Source organism: Drosophila suzukii, chromosome 3 (genome assembly GCF_043229965.1).
Source record: "Drosophila suzukii chromosome 3, CBGP_Dsuzu_IsoJpt1.0, whole genome shotgun sequence".
Classification (NCBI taxonomy): Eukaryota; Metazoa; Arthropoda; class Insecta; order Diptera; family Drosophilidae; genus Drosophila; species Drosophila suzukii.
Genome location: NC_092082.1, coordinates 664,259 through 686,641, shown reverse-complemented (window position 1 = coordinate 686,641; position 22,383 = coordinate 664,259). Strand labels below are relative to the sequence as shown.

At 41.0% G+C, this 22,383-nt stretch overlaps 4 protein-coding genes across 9 annotated transcripts in view; 2 read left to right on the top strand and 2 right to left on the bottom strand.

The window, feature by feature from the left end:
* The window catches only part of Hipk (Homeodomain interacting protein kinase), a 39,014-nt gene extending 31,306 nt beyond the window's left edge, over positions 1 to 7,708 (bottom strand). The window contains exons 1-2 of one of the 2 annotated variants that reach the window (XM_017078843.4): positions 7,496 to 7,708; positions 1,921 to 2,492 (exon numbers count right to left, since the gene is read on the bottom strand). In XM_017078843.4, the coding sequence (XP_016934332.4) occupies positions 1,921 to 2,194 (274 nt within the window). In that variant the 5' untranslated portion in view covers positions 2,195 to 2,492; positions 7,496 to 7,708. The remainder of the gene's footprint in view (positions 1 to 1,920; positions 2,493 to 7,495) is intronic. The other variant, XM_065864649.2, reaches the window with a different exon arrangement.
* A 138-nt stretch (positions 7,709 to 7,846) lies between these two features.
* Positions 7,847 to 8,661, top strand: Cypl (peptidyl-prolyl cis-trans isomerase-like 1 Cypl). The gene is made up of 2 exons (XM_017078847.4): positions 7,847 to 8,035; positions 8,146 to 8,661. Exons 1-2 carry the CDS (start codon positions 7,953 to 7,955, stop codon positions 8,591 to 8,593), a joined length of 531 nt encoding a protein of 176 aa, XP_016934336.1. The 5' UTR covers positions 7,847 to 7,952; the 3' UTR covers positions 8,594 to 8,661.
* Positions 8,662 to 8,701: 40 nt separating this feature from the next.
* BORCS6 (BLOC-1 related complex subunit 6) lies at positions 8,702 to 9,902 on the bottom strand. Its single transcript, XM_017078844.4, has 3 exons — positions 9,413 to 9,902; positions 8,883 to 9,348; positions 8,702 to 8,824 (listed from the first exon to the last, which is right to left on the bottom strand). The coding sequence occupies exons 1-3, from the start codon at positions 9,804 to 9,806 to the stop codon at positions 8,779 to 8,781; spliced, it is 906 nt and encodes a 301-aa protein (XP_016934333.3). The 5' UTR covers positions 9,807 to 9,902; the 3' UTR covers positions 8,702 to 8,778.
* Positions 9,903 to 10,425: 523 nt separating this feature from the next.
* The window catches only part of klar (klarsicht), a 118,581-nt gene continuing 106,623 nt past the window's right edge, over positions 10,426 to 22,383 (top strand). For 3 of the 5 annotated variants that reach the window (XM_065864044.2, XM_065864045.2, XM_065864043.2), the window contains exon 1: positions 10,426 to 11,077. The gene's annotated coding sequence lies outside the window, so the exon portion shown is untranslated. The remainder of the gene's footprint in view (positions 11,078 to 22,383) is intronic. The other 2 variants (XM_017078401.4, XM_017078399.4) reach the window with 1 other exon arrangement.

Sequence of the window (22,383 nt, the reverse complement as noted above, 5' to 3'; positions counted from 1 at the left end):
AACCGCAGAGGAAGTTGAGAATGCTGAGCGAGAAGTTAATTAGGGCAGAATGAAAAGACACGAGGTGGGAAATGCAGGCTGGGAGAAGAAAGCTGAACTCGAAATCACGGAGATTTTCACCTACTTTATAAGAAAGTTATACCAAGGTCCCATATCGAATTAAAAATTACCTTAAATTAGCTTAGATTACCTTTTGTTTATTTTCCTAACAACTGCTCACCGCCAAAGCTTCCTAAACCTTGATTACGCCAATATCATGGATATTCTCCACTATCTATGTCAGAAATTTTTTACCACCTTTTCCAACTGATAAGTTAACAGAAATAAATAACTAGCCAATGACAGCCGGAAAATCAACATGTTGATATACCAAAAACGAGCTATGTGTGTATCTTTTGCCAAAATATTCGAGCCAACAAACCAGAAATAAAAGAACCACATTTCCTTATCAAAAACCCCCGATAAAAACCCAACCAAAATGTGAAAAATATTTAAAAGAATTATCTCGATTAGTGGCAAGCCAAAAAAAAACAGATAAACAATTCGCAGAAGGAAACGGCAAAAAACATGGGGGAAAAATTACCGAAAAAGAAAATAATACAAAATATTCCATATTCCAGCCACACTCTGATGACGACAACAAGCGAACAGGGCGAATGGGCAGCGCAAACAACAACTGAAATATTTTTATAAGTCGCAATAAGCGAAAAATAAATAAACCGAAAGAAATACAGTCAAGTAAAGAGGCGGAGCAGCTCAAACGCGAAAACTTAGATTGGGAGACAATTGGGGTGGTAATTGCGTCCGCTGGAATTTTCAATGAGCCGGGGAAATACGCAGGGACCTTGTGAGACATCAAACAATCATTCATGGTAGTCATAAAGCCCGTAGAAAATGGGAAAAAAGTAAGGCAGTCGAGCTGAAGAGGAGACCAAAAAGCAGTATCAACGCAAATTTTAGAGGGATTATGGGAGGGAATTTCTTCAAACGCCAAGACAAACAGACATGCTCGAGCATGCAAACGTAAGAGCAGATGGCGTGAAAGAGTATGAAAACGATACAGAACAAAGTCTGGGAATGTCCACAAACCCAAAAATACAAAACAACGACAAACCATGTGAATTATCGCTTCCTCGCTCTCGCCCAAAAAGTAAAAAAAAAATGTTGCCATGGCGTCTATTGTGATAATCAACAATGAAAAAGGGGAGGCGGTGAGAGAAATCGGGTGATAAGAGGCCCCAGAAGAAGCAGCAATATGGCACGGCAACCAATAATAATAAATATTGCGCCTAGTATTTAATAACAACAGAGTATTTGCCCACAGCGCGTGTGTGATAACGATAACTCAGCAAATCAAGCGATTGTCACAATAATCGATTAGTGCTATCAACTACGGAAAGGTGCAATCAAACGGAGGAAATTGAATTCCCGAACAACCCTTGATTCATCCTCATAGCTGCACAAAAATAAACTGAGCATAGCCAGAAAGGGCGCGATAACTTTTGATATCTGATCTGATCTAAAACGATTGCCAAAAACCGATACATCTAAATCGCGTCATTCCGTTTATAAAAAGTTAAACTAATAAAAAGTTGTGTTATTTCTTTTCTAAATCCCTGTAATAGTAGTATCCTCTAACAAAATCATCAATTCAAAACGCCTGGAACTTTAATTCGAATAATTGTTCTGATATAATTGCATGTTGATATTATTTAATCGAATTTTAGTCGAACTTTTAACCGATAAAACCAATCAAAAGAAAGCCCTAGAGCTTTCAAATACCTTGTAAGGGTGTCTAAAAGTATGCACGAATTTTAATTTGATCCAAAACAGGACATTCCTTTTTTCTTTGCGTTCTTTTAGACACCTCTTTAAGTGATTTCAAACCACTGGTGTTCCCCCAATATTTTAAAAACTCACCTGTCTGACGTTTCCGCTTGCTGGCTGCTGCTGCAGTTAGTGACGATGGCGTTGTTGCTGCTGCCGACGAGGTCGATGTTGCAGGTTGCCTCAGCGGGTGTTGCTGCTGCTGACGCGTCCCGTCCGCAGTTGCCGTTACCGTTAGATCGCCGTAGAAGGACGCCGCCCTGGCTGATAGTCCCGCTCCTAATCCCGGACAGAATCCGGATCCCCCGCCCCCGGCAACGGCGTAGTCAACGAAATCGGACGCTTTCGGCTGGTGGGACGTTTTCATTGGCGCATGCTATCCCGCTCTGGCGTGGTCGTCGGCTGTCTCCCTCGCACTCAGTTGGCCTGCCCTTGCATTTGGGTGTTGTTTTGGGGTTCCGCTCCGCCTTTTCCGGCTCCTTACAAACTATGTTTGTACAAAACGTGGTAATCAAGGGCGAGTTTCGAGTCACCTCTTTGAAATTTCAATTTAATTTCAATATTTTAAGATTTATTTCTGAGTAAAATTTTATACGAAGAGGATATATTTACAATAATATACTTTTTTCAAGACAAATACAATTTATGCCAAATTAAAAGAGAATCTGCAAGTAGAGAGAGTGGATTTGACCATTAGTATGGGATGAAATTGTATTCGAATAAAATTCACCATAAATCACGTACCCAAAATAACATACAAACACTCGCACACCTGCCCCGCATAAATAGATTTTTATTTTAATTGGTTTTTGGAAAATTTCCATTCAAATGTGTACGTTGTTCAAGAAACACACAAAAATAATATAATCTCTCTAAAAACAGTCAAGGCTCGTATATATTTATTTCGAAGACACCAAATTAGATATATTAAGGAATTTTATTTAATAAGCTCTTTGCTTTCTAAATAAATCGCTGCACACTAAAATAGTAGTTTATTTATTTTGAAAACACAAATTTCCCATTTCCAGAGTCCACTGTAATTTATTATGCTTTTTCCACTTGATTCAGCATTTAAACTACGCAAAAAGCGCTGCGAAAGAGAGGAAACTATAAAAGCAAGACAAACAAAATTTGGGTGCCAAAAAATGAGAACCCCAAAAGAACGAAAAAACAAACGACAATAAAAACATTTTGGAGATTACGCACTTGGCCCAGTACACAAACAACACTCACACTCTCGCACTTCTGGCCCACACAGATACACACCAGCAAACCCTTCTACGCACTTTGCTAAAAAATTCTACGAAACCCTCAAAATTAAACCTAATTGGCAACTTTCGTTACCAAACCCCGAAACAGAAAAAAGAACCAAAAAACAAATTACCATCTGCGAAAACAACAACAAATTAAAGCAAACAAAAAGCCGGTTCCAAAGTTATTAATGGATTGCCCAGTGAGTGGAAAAGGGACAGGGAGTGTTATTGAATGGATTTCTGAGTTGCAGCTGCCGACTAAATGGATCCTATAGATATCCAGTAAATATTTTCTAGAGGAAAATATCAACACGTAAAGCTTTTAAGTTAGTAGAATTGTTTGAGTTATTGATAAAAAAAAAACTTAAACCTATCTATATAAATGTTAGTTTGATGTATAGTAAAGATTATAAAAACCAAACCAAAATATTTTTAAATGTTGTTAATCTGATAACTAAAAAGAGTCCATATTTCAAACGGCTTACACTAAAATACATCGAATACGGTTTTACATAGAAATTTTTAACTGAAAACCGAAATACGAGAATAGTTCAAACGGGCCCCCTGAGCAGGGATTTTGCCATACTCATCCCCCAGCTTCTTGAAATACAGTAAATCAATTTCTCTAACTAGTGAAGATACATTGAGCTAAACTTTGCGATGAGACTTTTAGAAATATAATACCCTTTCAAAGTTCCCGGCAAATCGGCAAACAATTTACACACACCGACTAACTAACGACTAATACGACGGCGTTTAGTTAACGACGTCGACGTTGGCAGCGAAGAAGAGGGCGAAATCCGAAACCGGGCACAAAACAAGTTTCCCCTGTTGTTGTCGTTGTTTTCGTCCATCATCTCATTTTGGGTGTAACCAAAATTAATATTTATGTTTGTTGATTTGTTTGCAGGAAAATTGCAAAACATAAAAGGTTTTCTTTCGTAATATTTCACGGCACAGCACACAGGCACACATGCACACGGCTCACAAACACCTGCCAGCGAGTCCGGTGTTTATTTATGCATTTTAATTTGTTTTGCACCTTTTTTCGCAGCAGCTTCCACACACGTAGGTACTTGGATGTGTGTGTATCTTGGCTTTCCGTAGCTGGCACTTCCTCAACAGCCAAATCTTCGATGGCTGCAACGTCCGCTCGCGAAGCCGTTTGTGGAGACTCTGAATCGAAGAATTGAGGTACTTTTGGACCGGAGGCACCGAAACTTTGTTGCCACAGAGCCGCAGAGCCGAAAAAAGAGAGCCGGCCTCTCGCTCTTTCTCCGCATCGGATTCTTCCAGGCGCCTGCGCAAGCCCCGTCTTCTCTTCTCTTCTCCGGTCTCTTTCTCACTTCCTGCCGCCCCTTTCTCCTTTCTCCCCGCTCAATCTGCGACTTTTTTAAAGCTCTGCCCGGGGGACGAATCGCGAAATTATTTTTGCTTTCTTTCGCTGTGGTTGTTGTTTTGGTTTTTCCTTCATTTGCTACCGTGGAATGTCCTGGGGTTTCATGGAACTCGGTGGTAATTACCTGTGGTAAGCCAAGTATTAGGCCTGGACTTTCGAAATTCGGTACTACCTTAACACACCCTGTTTTGTGATTATTATAGTTTCATCACATTTACAGACTTCAATACAACAGATGACAGCACTATATCATAAATTGGCAAAGCCCTTAGAAACTACATATTATATGATATGATATTACAGAAACCACTAGGTTCTGTATCCCACACCCAATCTGCGCTAGAATATAAATAGAAACCCCGGTAAGGGGTATTTCCTTGTCGGTACGCTCACTCATGGCTGATTGCTTACGTGGATGTCCCTCTTCGGGCGCCTCTAAAAGTGTGAGGGGCTCCATTTGACACGTAAGGATTTGCGTCGGCAGCAGAAACATGAAGAGAGGGGAGGCCCGGAGAAAGGGAGGGAGAAAGCGCAAAAGGGAGGCCAAGAACCGGCAAAGGGGCACCTTGCGAAATAGTTTCTTTTTTTGCGGTGGGTCGAGAAAGGGGTTGTGATGTGCGAATGGGGCAAAGTGGTTTAGTTGGACAGCCGCCGGGTGAAAAGAGATGCAGAGGCGAAACTTGCGTCGTGGGCAGACTTAATTACACACATATAGAACAAGATGGAAATGGCTGTGTGGGTGTAAAACATATTTTTAGCTCAGCCAAGGAACCTTTATAGTTTCTTAAAAGAAAGGTTTAGGAAAACTTTGTTTTCCCAGCAGAGGATCAAAAGAAAGCATATGGCTTCCAGCAAGCCGAACTGAATAATTTCATCAAAATTGAGTGGCATTGGGCACTGACGAAAACGCCTGCTTTCTTAGGAAAATAACGCCAATGGTTCAAGATATTCATTGAAATATTATGATTTTCCTTTAGGACGCTTAAGTATAGATGTAAATTTGGTGAACATGAATACCCATCCTTTAAGTAATTAAGATATTATGTAGTGGAATGTTCCCTTAAGCGTTAAATCTCAAATCAGATGTTCGGTCTTAATTCTGCTCTGCAGGAGGCGAATTTTACGAGTCTGTGTCCCCGGGGGTTTCCCCACAGAAGACTCGATTAGCTGCAGCTTAAACGGGTTTCGGGATTCGGGTTTGGTGGCAACGTCAGCAGTCTTCTGGGTCTACTACACCCCTTTTCCATTTTCCCCTGCAGCGACAACGCCACAATTCAATCAGCAATATGGTTGGCAGCCTGGGCATCAATTACAGGCCAATAAAGCTGCTAGAACGCCCGGTTCTCCACACCCCTCCTCAGTTAATCTCATTTGGTAAACTTTCCAACAGCTGTTGGGGGTGGAGAATCGTGGGAGGGACACCTAACATATGGAAGCTTCGAGTTTTCTTTTTTCCCTGTAAGCTCTAATTGACAGCTGCCAAAGTGGGAGTGGGGGAGGGGGAGGGGCTAAGCCGGGAAAACCCACAAGCAGTACCCAGCCAGCCCCCTCCCCCACGCCTCGTTAAAGTTGTGCAACAATTTCCCTTTAAATGATTTACATAAAAAAACCACGGGGGAAATGAAGAAAGAGACAGGGGACTTTTCTCTGTCCCGCTCTTTCGGTATCCTTGAATGAGCACTCTCTCTCCTGCTGCGAGAGCGAAAGAGAGAGAGGAGCAGCCGGCGGCGGTTTCTTTGATGAATCGACAAACGCTGATGATTATGATGACGCAGCGTCACAGGAGGATAAACGAGAGGAGCAAGAGAACGAGGAGAAAAGGCAGTGATTTCCGCTTGCCAGTAGCTGTTGGTATTTTGTTTTGATAAATGCCAAAAGAGTTAGCAATAAATCCCAAACAATAAAAATTACCCGGGGGATAAAGTCCCAAAAGTGGAAGAATTCCTTAACCCCAGATAGAGTAAATTTACGGCAGAAAATTCTGGACTTACTAAATGAATAAGCTAGTTACAGACTTTACGCAGTACTCGTGTGTAAGATGTTAAAAATCCCAGTCTTATAAAAATATTTTGTATTGTTTACGGTATATACATTTGTATTTAAATGGAAGGAAATCCAAAACAGCTTAAGGGTAATTGTAGAATTTTCTTGCATTTTAAAGTCAAAGATACGAATTTATTATAAACTATTCATTGGCTCCATTTATACAGTACATGTGTAACAAATGTTTTTTTCGAAAATCTTGTTTTTGAAATATTTCTGTAAATGTGTAACCCTCCCAAAATTTAATTTCTATCCAAATATTAACTTTTTGCCTAAAAATAACAGCATATTAATAATAATAATAATGTGTTGCAATAAAAATGTAATAAAATTAAAACGAAAAACAAACTCCAATAAGCAAAAAAATATAATAAAATAAATTTATATATTGTAAGTATTATGGTTAATAGCCGAAATAAAGAAACAATACTGGACACAACAAAACTACAAGTTCATTTGTTTGGGATAATATGTTTCGATTTCTATGCCCCCTAGGGAATAAAAACACCAAATCCTTAATTAAGAGAGAGAGAGAGGGAGAGACCCGCAGCCGCATTTGAGAAAAACAATGGGAAAATCCAGTTTTCCCATATGGAATCCGCCCCAGGGTAAAAATTTAGGCAAAACGACTGCGGCTGGTGCACACAACACCCTGTAGATAAATTGTTGCTAACAAAAGCAATCGAAAAACCCAAGTAGAGCAACAATTCCATGGCGAAAACAAGTTAAAAATGCAATTGAAAATTGTTTCTCTCTTTGTTTTTCTCACCAACACAAGCGAAACTTCGCTCTCTCTCCCTCTCTCTCTGTCACACACATACACCACTTTGCGCTACTTTGAGTTCATCGTTTTCAATTCATTTTAGAGAGTTTCTCTTCGCTCTCGCTCAGCAAACACAACACAGCAAACAAAAAACACGCTAGCACACACACAGACGCACTGGGGGAAATTTTATTTTCATATTTCGCTTACTTTTAGCTTCATTTACGATTAAATGTGGAAAGAGTTGTGGAAATTTGATTATAAAAAAACACTCGCCATGATTCCGTTTCTCTCGCTCTGTTCGCGCTGTCTCACTCACGCACACGCAACACGCTATCTTGTGTCTCTTTTTCTCGCGAGCCCGACGAAAAGTTCCGTCCGCTAAATATTTTTCCGACACGATTTTTTTCGTCGAAATTTTGAACAGCAACTGTGGGTGTGACCAAGTCTGTATCGATCAATAATACCGTCCGACGGATATATACCAAAAGCAAACCAAACTAATAAAATACCTCGGAAACTGAATAATATACCAGATTTCAGGGTTGCCAAGTAGCAGAAAGTCGGCAGAGTTGTTGGTCACACTGCAAGCGGCGAAGAAACAAAACATAAACAAATATACCTTAATTTCGTTTTAAGTTCCGTGGACTGAAATTAAATATACAAAATGCTATCCCTGACAGATCCAGCCAACTCGGGCGGAATTCCCGACAAAGCCTGGCAGCCGCATTTCGTCACTTTGGAAACGAGGTAAGTTGGGAACATTTTAGGTACAGTGCGCACTCGATATAGCACTTTAGGCCTTGAAAACCCTCATATCACTAACAACATTGGAAATTTCAAATATTCTTGCCCCACAGCATGGGTGAAATCACCGTGGAACTCTACTGGAAACATGCCCCCAATACGTGCCGCAATTTCGCAGAGCTCTCGCGAAGGGGCTACTATAACAACGTGGTGTTCCACCGGATAATAAGGGACTTCATGATCCAGGGCGGGGATCCCACGGGAACCGGACGCGGCGGCACCTCTATCTACGGTTCGGAGTTCGGGGACGAGCTGCACGGCGATCTGAAGCACACGGGAGCGGGAATCCTTTCGATGGCCAATTCTGGACCGGACACCAATGGGTCCCAGTTCTTCATCACCCTGGCGCCCACCCAGTGGTTGGATGGCAAGCACACGATCTTCGGACGGGTCTACACCGGCATGGAGGTGGTCAAGCGGATAGGAATGGTGGAGACCGACAAGAACGATCGTCCCGTGGATCCCTTAAGGATCATCAAGGCCAAGGTGGAGAAGCTGTGAGGTAATGAGACAGGCTTGAAAGAAACTTAACTTTGAAATTTAGAAATTATAACGAACTGGAACAAGAATTAGTTTCCTAGAGGCTTCTATACTTGAAATTCCCCGAACTTGTTTTAGCTTAAATGTATTTACGGAATGACTAGAAACACAAGATCTTTTTTATCCCACGGTCGCAGAACCTCCTTCTACATGGTGCTGTCCAGCATGTCCACCAGCCGCTTGATCTCCCTGCTGCAAAGAAGAGGAGGCCATTAGATCTTGAGGGTCTGGCGGGGATTGTCCCACTTACATGCGCTGACCCAGCTGCTCCGTGGGCTTCATCGACTTGGTTATCTCCTCCGCCTTGGCCAGCAGTTGGTACTGGCACTTGATGTTCGCGTCCAGGGTGTCCGTCAGCTTGTTGACCGCGTTCCGGTGGACCTCAACATTGTCGGCAGTGATGGAGGAGATGGAGTGCAGCAGGTTGCCCAGGTTCTCCAGGAGGTTGTCCACCGAGGTGGCCAGGTACTGGGCCTCCAGCTCTATGTCGCTCAGCACACTGCCGTCCACCTCGGGAATGTTTCGGGATTGCAGGAATCTTCGGGTGAGCAGTCCGTTGCCCGACGCCTGGGCTCCTCCCATGGAAGTGGAGGGCGTGGTGTGCTCCGAGGAGTAGTCGGTGTGGGCTCCCTCGCGCAACTTGGCCTCCAAATCATGGGCCACAAAGTGGCGCATGCCGTCCGAGTCGCTGGCGCCCTCCAGTTCGTAGGGTAGATCTGTGGGCGGGAAATAGAAATAGGTAGTCCTTTCAAGAGTTAAGGGGTACTTCAGGGTCCATACTGCTCTCCGCCCTCGCTCTGTGCCGCTGAATGTCCGCGGAGCTGTCTTTGGAGTTGCTATTCGAGTTGCTGTTGTCCTCCTCCGCCAGGGGATCGTCCTCCTCTTCGGGATCATCCTCGCCAGAGTCCAGATTCACGTAGCTCTCGCCGTTGGGTCCTTTTGCTGTGCCTTTCCCAGGCACCACAGGATGACCCGCCGCCGTGGGTGTAAGATCCTGGAGGACGTGCTCGGGCACTGCTCCCGGATACTGGGCCAAAAATGGGATTTCCGTGTAGGAGGATGCGGGCGTGGCCCCTGATCCGGGTCGCCCAGCTGCTCCCTCCGCCTGGCCACTCTCCTCGTCCACATACCCGTATCGCGGACGGATGGGGATGTCCTGGTGGCGGTGCGACATGTAGAACTTTTTCTGGGGCCCTAAAATCGGATAAAAACAACGAAGTTTTGGACCACCAAGTTCAGGGAAAAAACCAAAACAAATCAGTGATAGCACAACCACCCAATATCGAACCGGTTCAAAACTAGTTCCACGACTGCTGGTTCCCAAGGTTAAAATTGCTTTTTATAAAACTAAGCCAGTGAACTATTTAAGAATTTATATTAAATAATTTAATACTAAATTGATTTTAATTACTTAACAAGCGATATCTTAACAGAAAGCATGCTTAGTAAATGCAGTTATAGGGGTGGAGATTGATTTTTGTGTAAATTTAATTTTGTAGAATTTGTTCATATTGATACATGCCTGCTTAAAAAATGCAGGAATAATTAATCAAAAACTAAAAAGGAATCCTTGCCAGCCCTGATTATTGATTCTTGGTTGGTGTCGCTGCTAAAGACAATCAAAGTTCCAAGCCATGAATCAGGTCCTCGCTAAAATAGTATTTTCTGGCTATTTCTAGCTATTTTATGGCCGAAAGAGCTGCCAACACTGCGAATATACTATGTTCGGCGAAAATACCAAATTCGATATAATCTGCCCGATCGTAAGCGGTCACACTCGCAACGACAAAAAATCAAAAAAAATTTCTGTTGCGGGTGGCTGTGGTTTGCGGCGCGCGTGCTGATCGAAATTTGCGACATGACAAAATAAACAAGTAGTGTGATATAAAACGGATAAAGAACCCCTGGAAAAGGGTTTGGCCAAGCAGCCAGCACTTTGATTTGTGTTTAATGTTCGGCTTTCAAAGTAAATCGCCGCGTCTTAAGTCGTCTTAATTGTTTATGTCCGTACGCAAGGTAAATTGCCAACAATTCAGCCGCTGAAAGTGCCAAAAATGAGCCAGAATCAGAAGAAATGAGCGGCTAAAGAGGAATTTGCGAAAAGAGGAAGCAGTCCTGGCCATGTGTATGTGTGAGTGTGCATGTGTGTGTTGGCGTCGCTAAAAAGTGCATGTGAAAAGTATTGAGTCGAAGGAAAAAGGCAGAAAAGGTAACGAAGAGAGGCACAAAAAGTGAGAAAATTGCTGGAGAAACGACAAACATATAGTGGCAAAATAAAATAAAGTTTTCTTAAAAAACCGCAGTCGACTGCGTTGCGTGCACTTGTATGTGCCGCTGCATGTGTGTATGAATGTGGAAGTAAAGAAGAAAAAAAACAGTTTTGCAGCGGAGTACAAATTCCAATTGGAGTCTGTAGGAGCATTCGGCGAATCAAATAAAAAACAAGTGAGTTTGTAAATTAAACCAAATGCAATAACTTACTGTCTTAAAATAGTTGTGTGTGTGTACGTGCGGTTTCTTCTATTTTGTTCTTAACTTCTTGTTCTCTTCTTCGTCTGGTTTCTTCTTCTTCCCTTTTACTGCAATTCGTGCAGTCAGCAAGTGTGTGAGCGTGATAGAGCGATCGCTTGCTTTTTTTTCAACCCACCCGTTCCCCCTTCTTCACGCAACACCTCTCTCCAATTCCCTTTATTGTATTGGTGCTTTTTCCTATCTACCGTTATGTTTCGATTGCGATTTCGTAATAACTGCCATCATATTGCATTTGCTCTCTTCGCTCTTCTTCTCGATCGCCTTTCCACTCTCTTCACTTTTATGTTTTTTTGTGTGAGTGTGTAACTGTGAATTTCAATTGTTGTTGTTTTTATTAATGTGCGTGGGCTGATTTTCATTAATCTATCAATCGGTTTTTTTGACATCGGTAAAGTGCAGACAGCTGGAAAATAAGCGATAAAAAGAGAGAGAACGAATGTGACATAACGGGAGAAAGGATTTCTACGAATTAAACATATTTTATAAAAATTCAGCTCAAAGTAATATTGTAAAAATTAGGAACAACAAATTAAACAATTATCTAACTAATACATTCTAAATATTTATCATTTAAATCCATATTCATAATTCAATGTTTAATAAAAACAACAAGAATAGAAAACGTTTTAATTTAATTTGTCAACAAATCTATTATTTACTTCGCCACTCAATTGTAATACAAGTGGCAAGTTCCATTTTAAGGATCCTTTTTTTTTAAGTAATTCCCTACTTCCCACTTCAATTTCCATTTCATTTCTATAAACAAATTTGTATTTACATTTCCAAGAGAGGTTTTCTATTTTCCGAGGCGACACTTAAACAGGGTTTTCTTTGGCCTTTTCTCACAACCATTTCCCCGCCGAGCACTTGAATGAAAATGTTGTTTTTATTTATTGATTTCCATATTGCATTCATCTCGCTTTCCCGATTTCCCGCGCGCCCACTCGATGACCCGCTGACCCAGCGGAATGGAAAATGGAAAACCGTTTAAGTAGTGCCCTCTTCCTAGATTTCCCGCGCCAGTTTTCCCCATTTTCCTTGGGGCGGGGTTAAGGCGATGCCTTGGAGCAGATTAAACGCGCGTCTTAATGCGATTTGCATTCGTCTTTTGCCCCGCGGCTTTCCTTCGATTTTCCCAGTTCACTGTATATCGTGCCTGGTTTGGGGTCAGCGACTGGGAAATCTAATTGAGGAAATTCATATTATTTTCAACTCGCGCCGCCACTCGGCTCTTTCATTTTCATTTTGCCCAGCTTAACCCTAAAGTGTTTTGGCTTTTAACGCTCACGTGCCGAGTCTCTCTGGGCCAAAATCCCATCTCATGTGCGTGGCTAATTTTGGCCAGGTCTCTTCGGTCTCTTGGCCATGTTTCTTCCTCCTGTGAGATAAGCGTGTTAATGGCTCATTAGTAGTGGGATGGTTTAGGTCACTCTGGAGCCAAATTGCCTAGCCGAAGACTGGGAACTGAAGACTGGACGGGTCTTTAGTTCCCAATCTTTATCCCACACTATTTTCGGCGCTCATAAGTGTTGAAAAAATAATAGCGAAAGAAATGAAAATCATCTAGAAGGAAGTGGGAAATTATAGAAATAAAGCCAAGATTCGAATTCGATTAACACAATTGAGTGCATTTCCACCTTTCCCTAACGGTTTTCCTGTCATTTCTTTGTAAGCAAAATTAAGGTCAGAAAAATATTTTCAAGTTTTGTTGTACCTCAGATAAATAGAACATGGTTTACAAAGATTTGCCAGATCATCTTTGGGCTTTTAGATTATTGTTTCCTCATTTTGGAACTAATTTGGGAATGAAACAGCAATAGTACACAACAATTAATGTTAAATTACAGACAATTTTTATTCTTTGAAGATATACGAATAAAAGAAAGCTAAACCCAAGAATGTACGAATTAAATAAATGAAGAATGTGTTCTTTTAAAATACTTGGAAGTTGTAAGTAGAATCAATTGAATACTTTCATATAGACATGATATTACCTATTGTTAAATTCTTATACGAACACAATGATTGTATCACTGTCAAGCTAACGAATAATTTTGGGCACACCCAGTTTTAATATAGCTTCCTTGGCACACTTCCGATATTTATCTTGCTCTATTTGCTCTCATTTCTGATGCTTACCCTCGCCCACCCTTTATTGCTCAAATGCACACCCTTCTTTCCATTCATCCCTCCCTTTTAGTGGTGTTATACTGTCTGTTATACTGTGCAGTACTTTCTACTCGATAAAGCGCTCTTATTCTTCCTCCCCAGTTTAATTACAGCATTCCTGATCATTGATTCACTTGCTTCGCTGAACAAGTATTACAGTATGATCTCATCTGAAAGTCCCCTCCCCAAAGCCCCTGGAACTTGTAATTATCAGTTTTATATATATGGTCGAACTCATTTCGCAACGATTCCCCAACCAAACACTATTGCGGAAATCTTTCAGCAAAATCCTCTTCATCTAGTTTTCCCTAAGTGATCTCACTTTGCATTTGAGATTTTGCAATCGACTGTCGAAGTTCCGTAAACATTTCAAATCCAAAACAATTGTAGTTCTTCTTTGTATATTGTTGTTTGTTCCACTTCATTCTGCCAATATGGATTGACCTCCTTTTGATTTGTTTACAACCAGCGGAAAATGAAGGGTTAATAGGGTGGGGGGTTAAAGGGGAGAGGGCAATTGATGGCTGTGTTTTTGTGGAAGGTGTAAAATGAAAAGCAAGCGATTACCTGGTAATTTTTGTTGCAGCCATAATTTGATGTTATGGCTTTTGCCTTGGTTTAGTTTTCCCTGTTGGGAAATAGTTATTTCTGCTGTACGGTAAAGTGATTTTTATTGTACATTAAAATACTACCAAGTACTAAAAGTATTACATTTCTGTTAAATCTTTTTATAGATTTTTCTCCCAATTTCGTTTTTGTTTTGATTGGGTTTGATAAATGAATCTGGATCTAATTGACGTGTGGCAGAATCAATAAAGTCTCTTCGATTTGTAGAACAATATGAGCTGAAGAATCCCCTTTCCCTTTTCCCAGCGTGTAACTTTTACTTTTTTCTGTATTTTCGGTGTCCAAATATTTTGACCTCGCTCCCTCGTCTTCTGCCCCCTCCTTTTTGAGTTTTCCCGAAAAAATCTTTTTCCCCTAACGATGTCCGCATTGTTTGCAGCTCATTAATTTTCCAAAGGTTTTTCTCTCAATTTTCTCCGTCTCCTTGATTTTTTATCTGCATTTCCGCATCAAGTTTGTGTTTTTCTCCTCAGCTTCTTCTGACGCACACGAACATGCAACTGTTTGTTGCATGTTTTTCTGGAAAAGATTCGGCGGGTGGGGGTAGGAAAAACACGCCTACAAATTATGTCAAACTATCTGTAAACGAAATCTCATTTGGCCACTGTGTCAGCTGCTGAAGTCAATCATTAGCTGGTCGCTAATTAATTTCCATCTTTTCCAGCACTTAGCGAATTTCTTTTGTTTAAAACGAATGGCCAATTTGTAAAAATCAACTTTATTATTTTGAGTTTAAAATTAACCTTGAATTCAGTAGACAAAACACAAAATTTATACATCATTTACACATTTGGAACCGGTTCGCTTGTTGTTCAAATAGTTTCGCATTTTTCAGCGTTTCTCGATGGAGAAGGGGTGTGTCTATAGGGAGGTGTCCACAGATCTTGTTTGGCTTATTCACCAAGCGGCTTAGGATTCTCTCGGCCACCGCCTCGTCTACATTTTCAAGCCATTAAGCTATAAAACGATTATAAAGTGGAAATCGAGACTAAAAACGTGGTATAATATTGTCCAATAAGGTAGATAAGCTAGTAAATGGATTTAATTAGAAAAGTTTTATATAACATTTTGAAATAGTGATGATTGTATGATTGTATTGTTACATGCTTTAAAACAACTTTGATACAATACAAAAATAAACATCTCTTAAGGAGATAAGCAAGCCTTTCAAAAAATTCCTTACCGAAATCGTTTTCCGGCTAAAAAATTTAGGACATCGAAGATGCACATTTTAGCGCAATTAAAAGTTTGTTAGCCAAACTGTTTGCTACCTTATAATTGAGGTGATTAACTTGAGTGGAATGCTACAGCCGCTAAAGTATCTGTGGGATACGCAAAGCTGCATTCTGAATTGGTGCCAAGTCCAGAGTGACAATTTGGACCTAGCTATTTTCGGTATTTTCTTTGCTTCTCTCTGTGATTCTTGAATTAGGAATGGCTGGCTGAGATGCAACCGGCAGAAGATACATTTCAAAGGCGCACTGCAACTGCTGTGCGTTCGAATCTAAAAATACAAAGCGAAGCCATTCCATCACGACTAGAAAACAACTCTATGAATAGACGGCTATGAAGAAGCGCCTCGAAATGATGAAGATCGAGAGGAATTTTTATTATCAACTCTGGAAGTGGCAGAGTAACTTGTAGAGCGTCTATATTCTCCACCCGATTTAATTGTGCAGTCTTCTGTCTTCTTCTCTTTGCTCTGCTTCTCCGATTCTTCGGTTTTAATGAACCACAGAGCGATAAGCGAAGAGTTGGTGGAGGGGAATTCTCCAGCAAAAGGGGATTCGGCGTTATAAATAGTGCTCGAAACATGTGCGACATGCGATGGAAATTTAAAGCGAATTGTGGAGGGTCGATCTTCCTTTGACTTTTGCCATTCTCAAAGTCAAGGATTTGATTTACTGCAATTTCCCCTTTTTGACAGCTCGGAATTCTCTTATGGCGGGGCGAACTGCAGAGTGATCCAGGAAAAGAGCGGGAGGACCTAGAAGAATTGCTGTCAAAGTTCTCAGCTGGAATGCATCTGACGAGGCCTGAAATTAAACCAAATTGTGTGTGGATAGATTGGAATTACATTGGAGTCATGGGGAGTGGTTATCGAGGAAGGGTAAAGTTCATTGATATGTGGTGATTTATGGTTAATTTCAAATAGGGACTGCACAGTAAAGCTTGAGCTTACCAAAAACTTTTAAAAGAATACATTTTCTCCATAAATGTATAGAGCCGAAAGTGCACTTTAGGACCTGCGATTTCCATCTAAACGTGCAACTTTCGCAGTGGCCCGCCTTCGCTTTGAATTTATAGCAACTCAACGCCTCCAAATATATGGGTATCAATAAAATAGCTTTTAAAGTGATTGACTGACCAACTGTTTACATCCAAATGCACTTTCTGGTGGTACTCTTAATTACCCAGGGAACAATTAATAACGTGAAACCTGTGAACCAAAACCGACGCCGAATCGCCGCAGGCAACAAAAATGAACAGAAAAAACCCAAGAAAGGCCGCTGCCAAATGAGAAAAGTAAAAGTCCCACACTGACCTTTGCAAGAGGAAGAAAATGTGGTCGGAAAATTTCCGAAATTCCCACACACAAGCTCAGGCTTTTCGAGCACACCCGAAGATCTCTTTGATTTTGCATTTTGCTTTTTTGCTGGCTGTCAACTGAAGAATTTTCGTTTATTTTTCGGCTTGATTTTGGCTCAAGCGAAAGTAGTCGCTAGTCGACGGTTTTCCTTGCTACCATTTTCAGTTTTTGTGATTTAATGCGCGGCTTTTCCTCTCCACCCCGCCCATCCATCGCTCTTTCTTCTCGCGGTTTTCCTTTGGACCAGCGGAGATCCCGATTTGCATATCGCTCTGCCTGATCGGCCATGGCAAATAAAAATTTATGCAATTAAGCAAATCGGATGGCGGATAACGAAATGAACCAGCGATCCTTTAGCCTGCTCTCCAAACGGGTGCCAACCGCCTCCTCCTCACACTGCAATTTTCCTTCCACCTGGAAAACTTCCTCCCTTTCATGTGTGGAGTGTGTGCTTATCGGGAATCGAGCTTGTTGAGCATTCGATAAATGTGCTACAGTTTTGGGCTTAGCGATGAGCACGTGACACGAAGAGAACATAAAAAAATATATGCGGGATGAAAATACTGTTTATAAGCTTCTATTCTATGTGGAGTGTGTTTTAATGTATGCCGAAATAGAAATAGAAATACTGTTTATAAGCCATTAAAAAAATTTTTTTTTCTGCACTGCAAAACTATTGATAGAGAGCCAACCATCGACATTATCGATAGTAGAATTAAAGAAAAAGTAATATCTAAAATTACAAAATGTTTTTATGAAAAACAGTCATTGACCATATCACTAGGATCACTAATGTGTTGTTCATGGTTTATTTGTGATAATAAATTTGATCTAACTATAGAAAAATCTCACCGCACTCCCATCTCCAACTTATCGCATTAGTCTGTCCCTGTTTACCGTTTACGGCTTAGGATCGTCGGATGCCGGGAGGGCGTTACGCTTCGTCGGGCGATAGTCATCGCTTTGAGATCGCTAGGCTCATAAATTAAATTGGCCAGCTCTTTTTCAGGGGGTCTTGAGTTCGGGCTCGAGCCTTCCAAGGCATTTGTCATGTGTGTGTGGATCGAAATGGCCCCGCCCACACACCCACACAACCACACACATGGGAAAGGTAACACGGTGTCCATCAATTCTTCACTTCACTTTCATTTGAATTTTCGCAGGAGACTTAAGTTTCCTTGGAGCCCCGCAGTCGGTGGGTGTTTTTGGGGCACATTTTGCAGTAAATTTATTTATACTTTTATTTTGGGGGCCTGTTAATTTGCCTGCCTCGCCATGTGAAAGTTAGCTGCATGCCGCAAATTGCACAGACGTGCGAATGTTGCTCTACGAAGGGGTATCCATCCGAGCAGCCTTGGTCACCTGTCCCTCGGTTCAACATTCATATTTCATGGCGCTCGAGGAGCCCCCAAGGCAGGACAATGAGTCTTCGGTCCATTCGCAGTCCATAAATCCAGCAAATGAGGCAGTCCATCTTGTTTCGGGGATGTGGTTTCTGTTTTGGTCAAGAGCGCTGCCACTTTGCTTTGGATAGTGCTAAGCCGAGATAATGACCAGCTTTCAGTGCTTGTCTGGTTCGATTTAGTTGAAAAGTAAATTGAAAATTGCTGTCGGGCTGTAATAGAGGGGAGAAGGTAACTAGAAGATCGGTTGAGTGGGAGAGCTAAAAAGGGTATTTAAACTCATTACAGATTGTAGAATAAACTGGTTCCCTCGATCTTAAGTCTTTTAATTCAATTCACTTTGCTGTTACTGAATAGGTTTAAATTATGAGGAAGTGAAAAGATGAAAAATGTTATTTTTAAAAGCGATAAGGCTATAGCAAAAATGCTTTTATACAAAATAAACAGATTTTGGAAATAATTTGTAAGTCTACTTAAAAAGTATTTTTAAAATATTATTTCTTTTCTTAGCTGTTACATTTTTCTTATCAGTGTTACATTTCACTTAAATACACAACAATGTAATTGAACTTTACTATTTAGATTACCATGGGTTAGCTAATGAACACATTTTATAACTGCAATGTTTCCAACCTTTTAACTTCATCAACATGTTTTCCTTACTCCAGGCCGGCTTCCATAATTTTCCCAAGTTACCCAAGGCGAGCATAAATCTCCCCATGGGTCCAAGAGCCCAACCCAAACCGAAACCGAAGCATTAAACCTCCACTTAACCTCCATTTCCCATTCCCATTCGCAGACCCCACAGAAACATGAGCATAAATGGAGATTTTGCTAAACATTTGCAAAACTTATTAAGACTGACAAATGTTGACAATTGACGAATTGACGCGCGGGGCGATCGGAAAGGTAGGGAAATCTGTCAGTGTTCAACAAGCGGTTTTGGCCCGGTCTTGTCGCTTGTTTTTCCCTCTTTTTGCGGTTTTCCTCCCCTCTTGAAAATTGGTTTGCCTGCCATTTCGGTGACATTAATTTACAGTGTGCCAATTGTGATGAAAAAAGAAAACAACGTCGAAACTCATTAAAGAAACACTCTGGAGATAAGCAAGGGAACCTACCAAAAACCACCACTCGAAAAGAACTTACAAAGCTGAAAGGCAAACAATTTATTACCAATTTTTGGCAGTTTTTGTTTGCTCCCAAATTGCCTCTCAAACATAAAGACAAGAAAAATAAATGAGAAATTAAATTCGCATGTAATGTGATCTTGGGACCTCAACCCAGAGATCAATTGGCACAACCAGATGCGATCATAAATTAGCAAAGAAATAATATATTTATTGGTCCATGCAAGAAATGAAAGTTAAGCGGAAGAGAGGAAGCATTGAGACCGATGTTTAACACACTCTTTAAGCTATAAACCAAATTGGTTTAAAAAATGGATTTGTTGTTAATTATTTTGTTAGCCGAACATTTGTAATAATTTTATAATGTATTTTTACATACCAATTGTATATTTTTGGAAGTACAAAATAAGTACCAATTTTGTAAGGGTATAAGACAGTAGTTGTAGAAGAAAACACAGAAGAATCCATTCCGCTCATTCACTGGTAGCTCTTCCTGATCACCAAAAGGGAAGAGAAGATAAGCCTTCTTCGCACGCACACTCCTACAAAGGCGAGCATTATGCAACGATCCTCTGGTCACTCTGCATTTCCCTACCTCCCGAACTTTTTTCTGCACTTTTCTGACCACCGGAGGAAATGAGGTGAATGCCTTCTTAGCAGGCGACAAGCAAAACAAAAACTAACAAACTGAGAAACTGAGAAATTGGGAAGAGGAAGCAGACATAAGCCAAGCGAAATCGATATTTTTCAGGGACGCCCCCTTCTCCTGGCTTAAAAACCCCCTACTCCTCCCCAATTTCCTTGCATTTATGCTCTTTCTTTCGTTTTCTTCTTTTCCATGTGCACTGGAAAAAAGGATCTGCATTTTAGATAAATATATTTTTGCAAGTCTAGTTTTAATTCTACATAAACTGGTGATATATTGCTAGTACTTATTGTATCTTTATGCCTTATTATAATAATAAAAATGAATTGCACAAAAAACATTTTTTTCTCTGTATTTCTCGTTGTTTTCAATGTGGTTTTAGCAATTTCGTGCTCATTCAAAGAGGGTGACGCTTAGAGGGGTGGAGTGGGTGGTTGAGGCGCAGGAACAATCCAGGGTATGACTAGTTTCAAACTGGGTGGTGACTCACCTACAGAACCAACAGAACACACCAACTTGCAGTTCTTTTTGCCCTCGTATCTGCAAAAATGTTTCTGTGTCTGTGGCCGAGTGTGTGGTGCCTTTTTATTTCGTATCTTGTGGTTTCGGTGGTGCTGACACACGTGAAGCCACATCAATCCATCAGCCGACTTTTGCACTTAAACGTGTCGCTTTGGTTTGCTCCACTCTTTGGGTAGACTGGTAGACAACATTAAAGAATGGGAAATATAAAAATGGTAGAGACTGTGTTTCAATGGTATTTTTTTCTAGGTTTATGGGTTTGGTTAAATTTTTACATTTTAGATTGATGGTACTTTTAATGGTAGAATAGTTCCATTGCCAAAACAGATTTTATTATGCTTTATTTTACTGAGAAAAATCTCGAGTTAAGAATTAGTGCGAATAATAACTATTTCAATAAATCCTACATCAGCACTTAACAAAAAACCATCAAATATTTTATTGCACTACTTTTCCCCCATTTGAAATACCTTTGGAATTCCTAACCATCCAGCAAGCCCACTCAGAACCAACCCAAGTTTACTTTCACATTCGCCGTCGGTCCCCACCGTAATTTCTCGACGCGCAAGAACATAAACCTGCTCCAAAGTTATCGCCTCATCTTTAACTCGTTCCTGGACTTTTCCTCTTTCCCAGAGCCAAAGCCAAAGTCAGAGCCATCAACGCGGAGTGCTCTGTGCTTCCTCCCTGGAGGCGATACGATACTCAATTACCTGCACTTGTCACAGAATCCAGATGGTTCAGCCGGGATAATGACGATCACTTAGCACATGATCCATCCCATATAGTTAGTTAGGTTGGTTAGTGACTAAAAAGTCCGTAGTCATCGCGCGGCAACCGATGATTAGCAGCCAAGGCATAAATTCTAAGCTTTATCTCTCAGATTGCGTAACGGTTTTCCTAGAGGTTTTTTTTAGCTTTTCCCTGTTGAGAGTGTGTGAGCCATAAATGGCAAGCACTAATTGCTTGGCCCGCTCATAAAATGTGGAAATGTTGCAAGAGCTCAGGGGCGGGAGCAGTATTATCGTAAAAACAAATGTTCGTTTTGTTTTTTGTCTCCGGGCGCATGCAAATATATAGGTTTTACCGAAAAAAGAGGGGGAAGCCAATCGATCCATCGATCGTTCGGTCGTTCATCGAAATCATCGGTCAGGCCCTTAGCCTCGGGCCCAACACTTGTTTTTTAGCTTTTTGGGAAAGCATCTATTGCATAAGTAGGACAACAGGGCGGGGTCCTCGATTGGGGATTTTGGGTTACCAAAACAGAAGGGAAAACGAAAAAAAAACGCCTGAGAAGGAAGTAATTTATGTGAAGAACTTTTGGTTATTTTTTGTTGGTAACACATCGATGACCTATTTTAAAAATTGGTATGTGTGTGGGGTGGAAATAACAAATTCTCCATTTAAAATGTCACAAAAATGTCACACGAAGCTGTGGCGCCTTCTCATCGCGCCAAATGTGTGAACAAATGTGTGAACAAATGTGTTTAATGCCACGCCCCCGGGCCAACCAATATACAATCCGCCCCTTGATCTCGCCCAGAAAATGCAATTAAATTCTTCAAAAGCTGGAAGCTGCCTAAAGTTGCAGTGGTTTCGCTTTTGGCCTCATTTTTAGGTGTGGATATTTTGTGTGGGGATTGCGGGAAGGGAGTTGAGACGGCGAATTCCCAGCGGAATTCAGGCTTATTTATAGGACGTGTGGGTCTAATTGAGATGAGATAGGCAGAGTATATTTATGGCCCCAAGATTAAGTATAATCATTTCAACTATTTAAAGACTTAATATATTGCTATAAGCAAAACTGCTGTTAGCCTCTTAGCAAATTTACTAATGTTTTTACTTTTATTTACAGGTAAGTTGAAGATGGACACCGTTTGATGGATGGCAATGACGTAAGAAAATCACTTGGAACTTCCCCTTACAAATCGTTGAATTATCTATTTCCTAAACGACTCCCGTCGATTTCCCCAGCCAATGAAAAGTTTTCCCTTTGCATTTCCCAAGTTTCGTTGATGGAAGCGCAGGCGGATTAAAGAGCGGCTAATTATGCACACGTAGGCCGGATATGGACAAAGTAATCCGTATGCTAATCACATGCAGATGCGGTCAGTCTTGATCCATCTATGGAGTGT

What these genes read in the sequence shown, in the direction of transcription:
- BORCS6 (XM_017078844.4), bottom strand. Translation starts at nt 9,806, where the DNA reads ATGTCGCACCGCCACCAGGACATCCCCATCCGTCCGCGATACGGGTAT. An exon ending in CAGAGCGAGGGCGGAGAGCA is followed by an intron (nt 9,349 to 9,412) that starts GTATGGACCCTG and finishes TCCCGCCCACAG; the next exon opens with ATCTACCCTACGAACTGGAG. An exon ending in GAGCAGCTGGGTCAGCGCAT is followed by an intron (nt 8,825 to 8,882) that starts GTAAGTGGGACA and finishes TCTTCTTTGCAG; the next exon opens with CAGGGAGATCAAGCGGCTGG.
- Cypl (XM_017078847.4), top strand. Translation starts at nt 7,953, where the DNA reads ATGCTATCCCTGACAGATCCAGCCAACTCGGGCGGAATTCCCGACAAA. An exon ending in TTCGTCACTTTGGAAACGAG is followed by an intron (nt 8,036 to 8,145) that starts GTAAGTTGGGAA and finishes CTTGCCCCACAG; the next exon opens with CATGGGTGAAATCACCGTGG.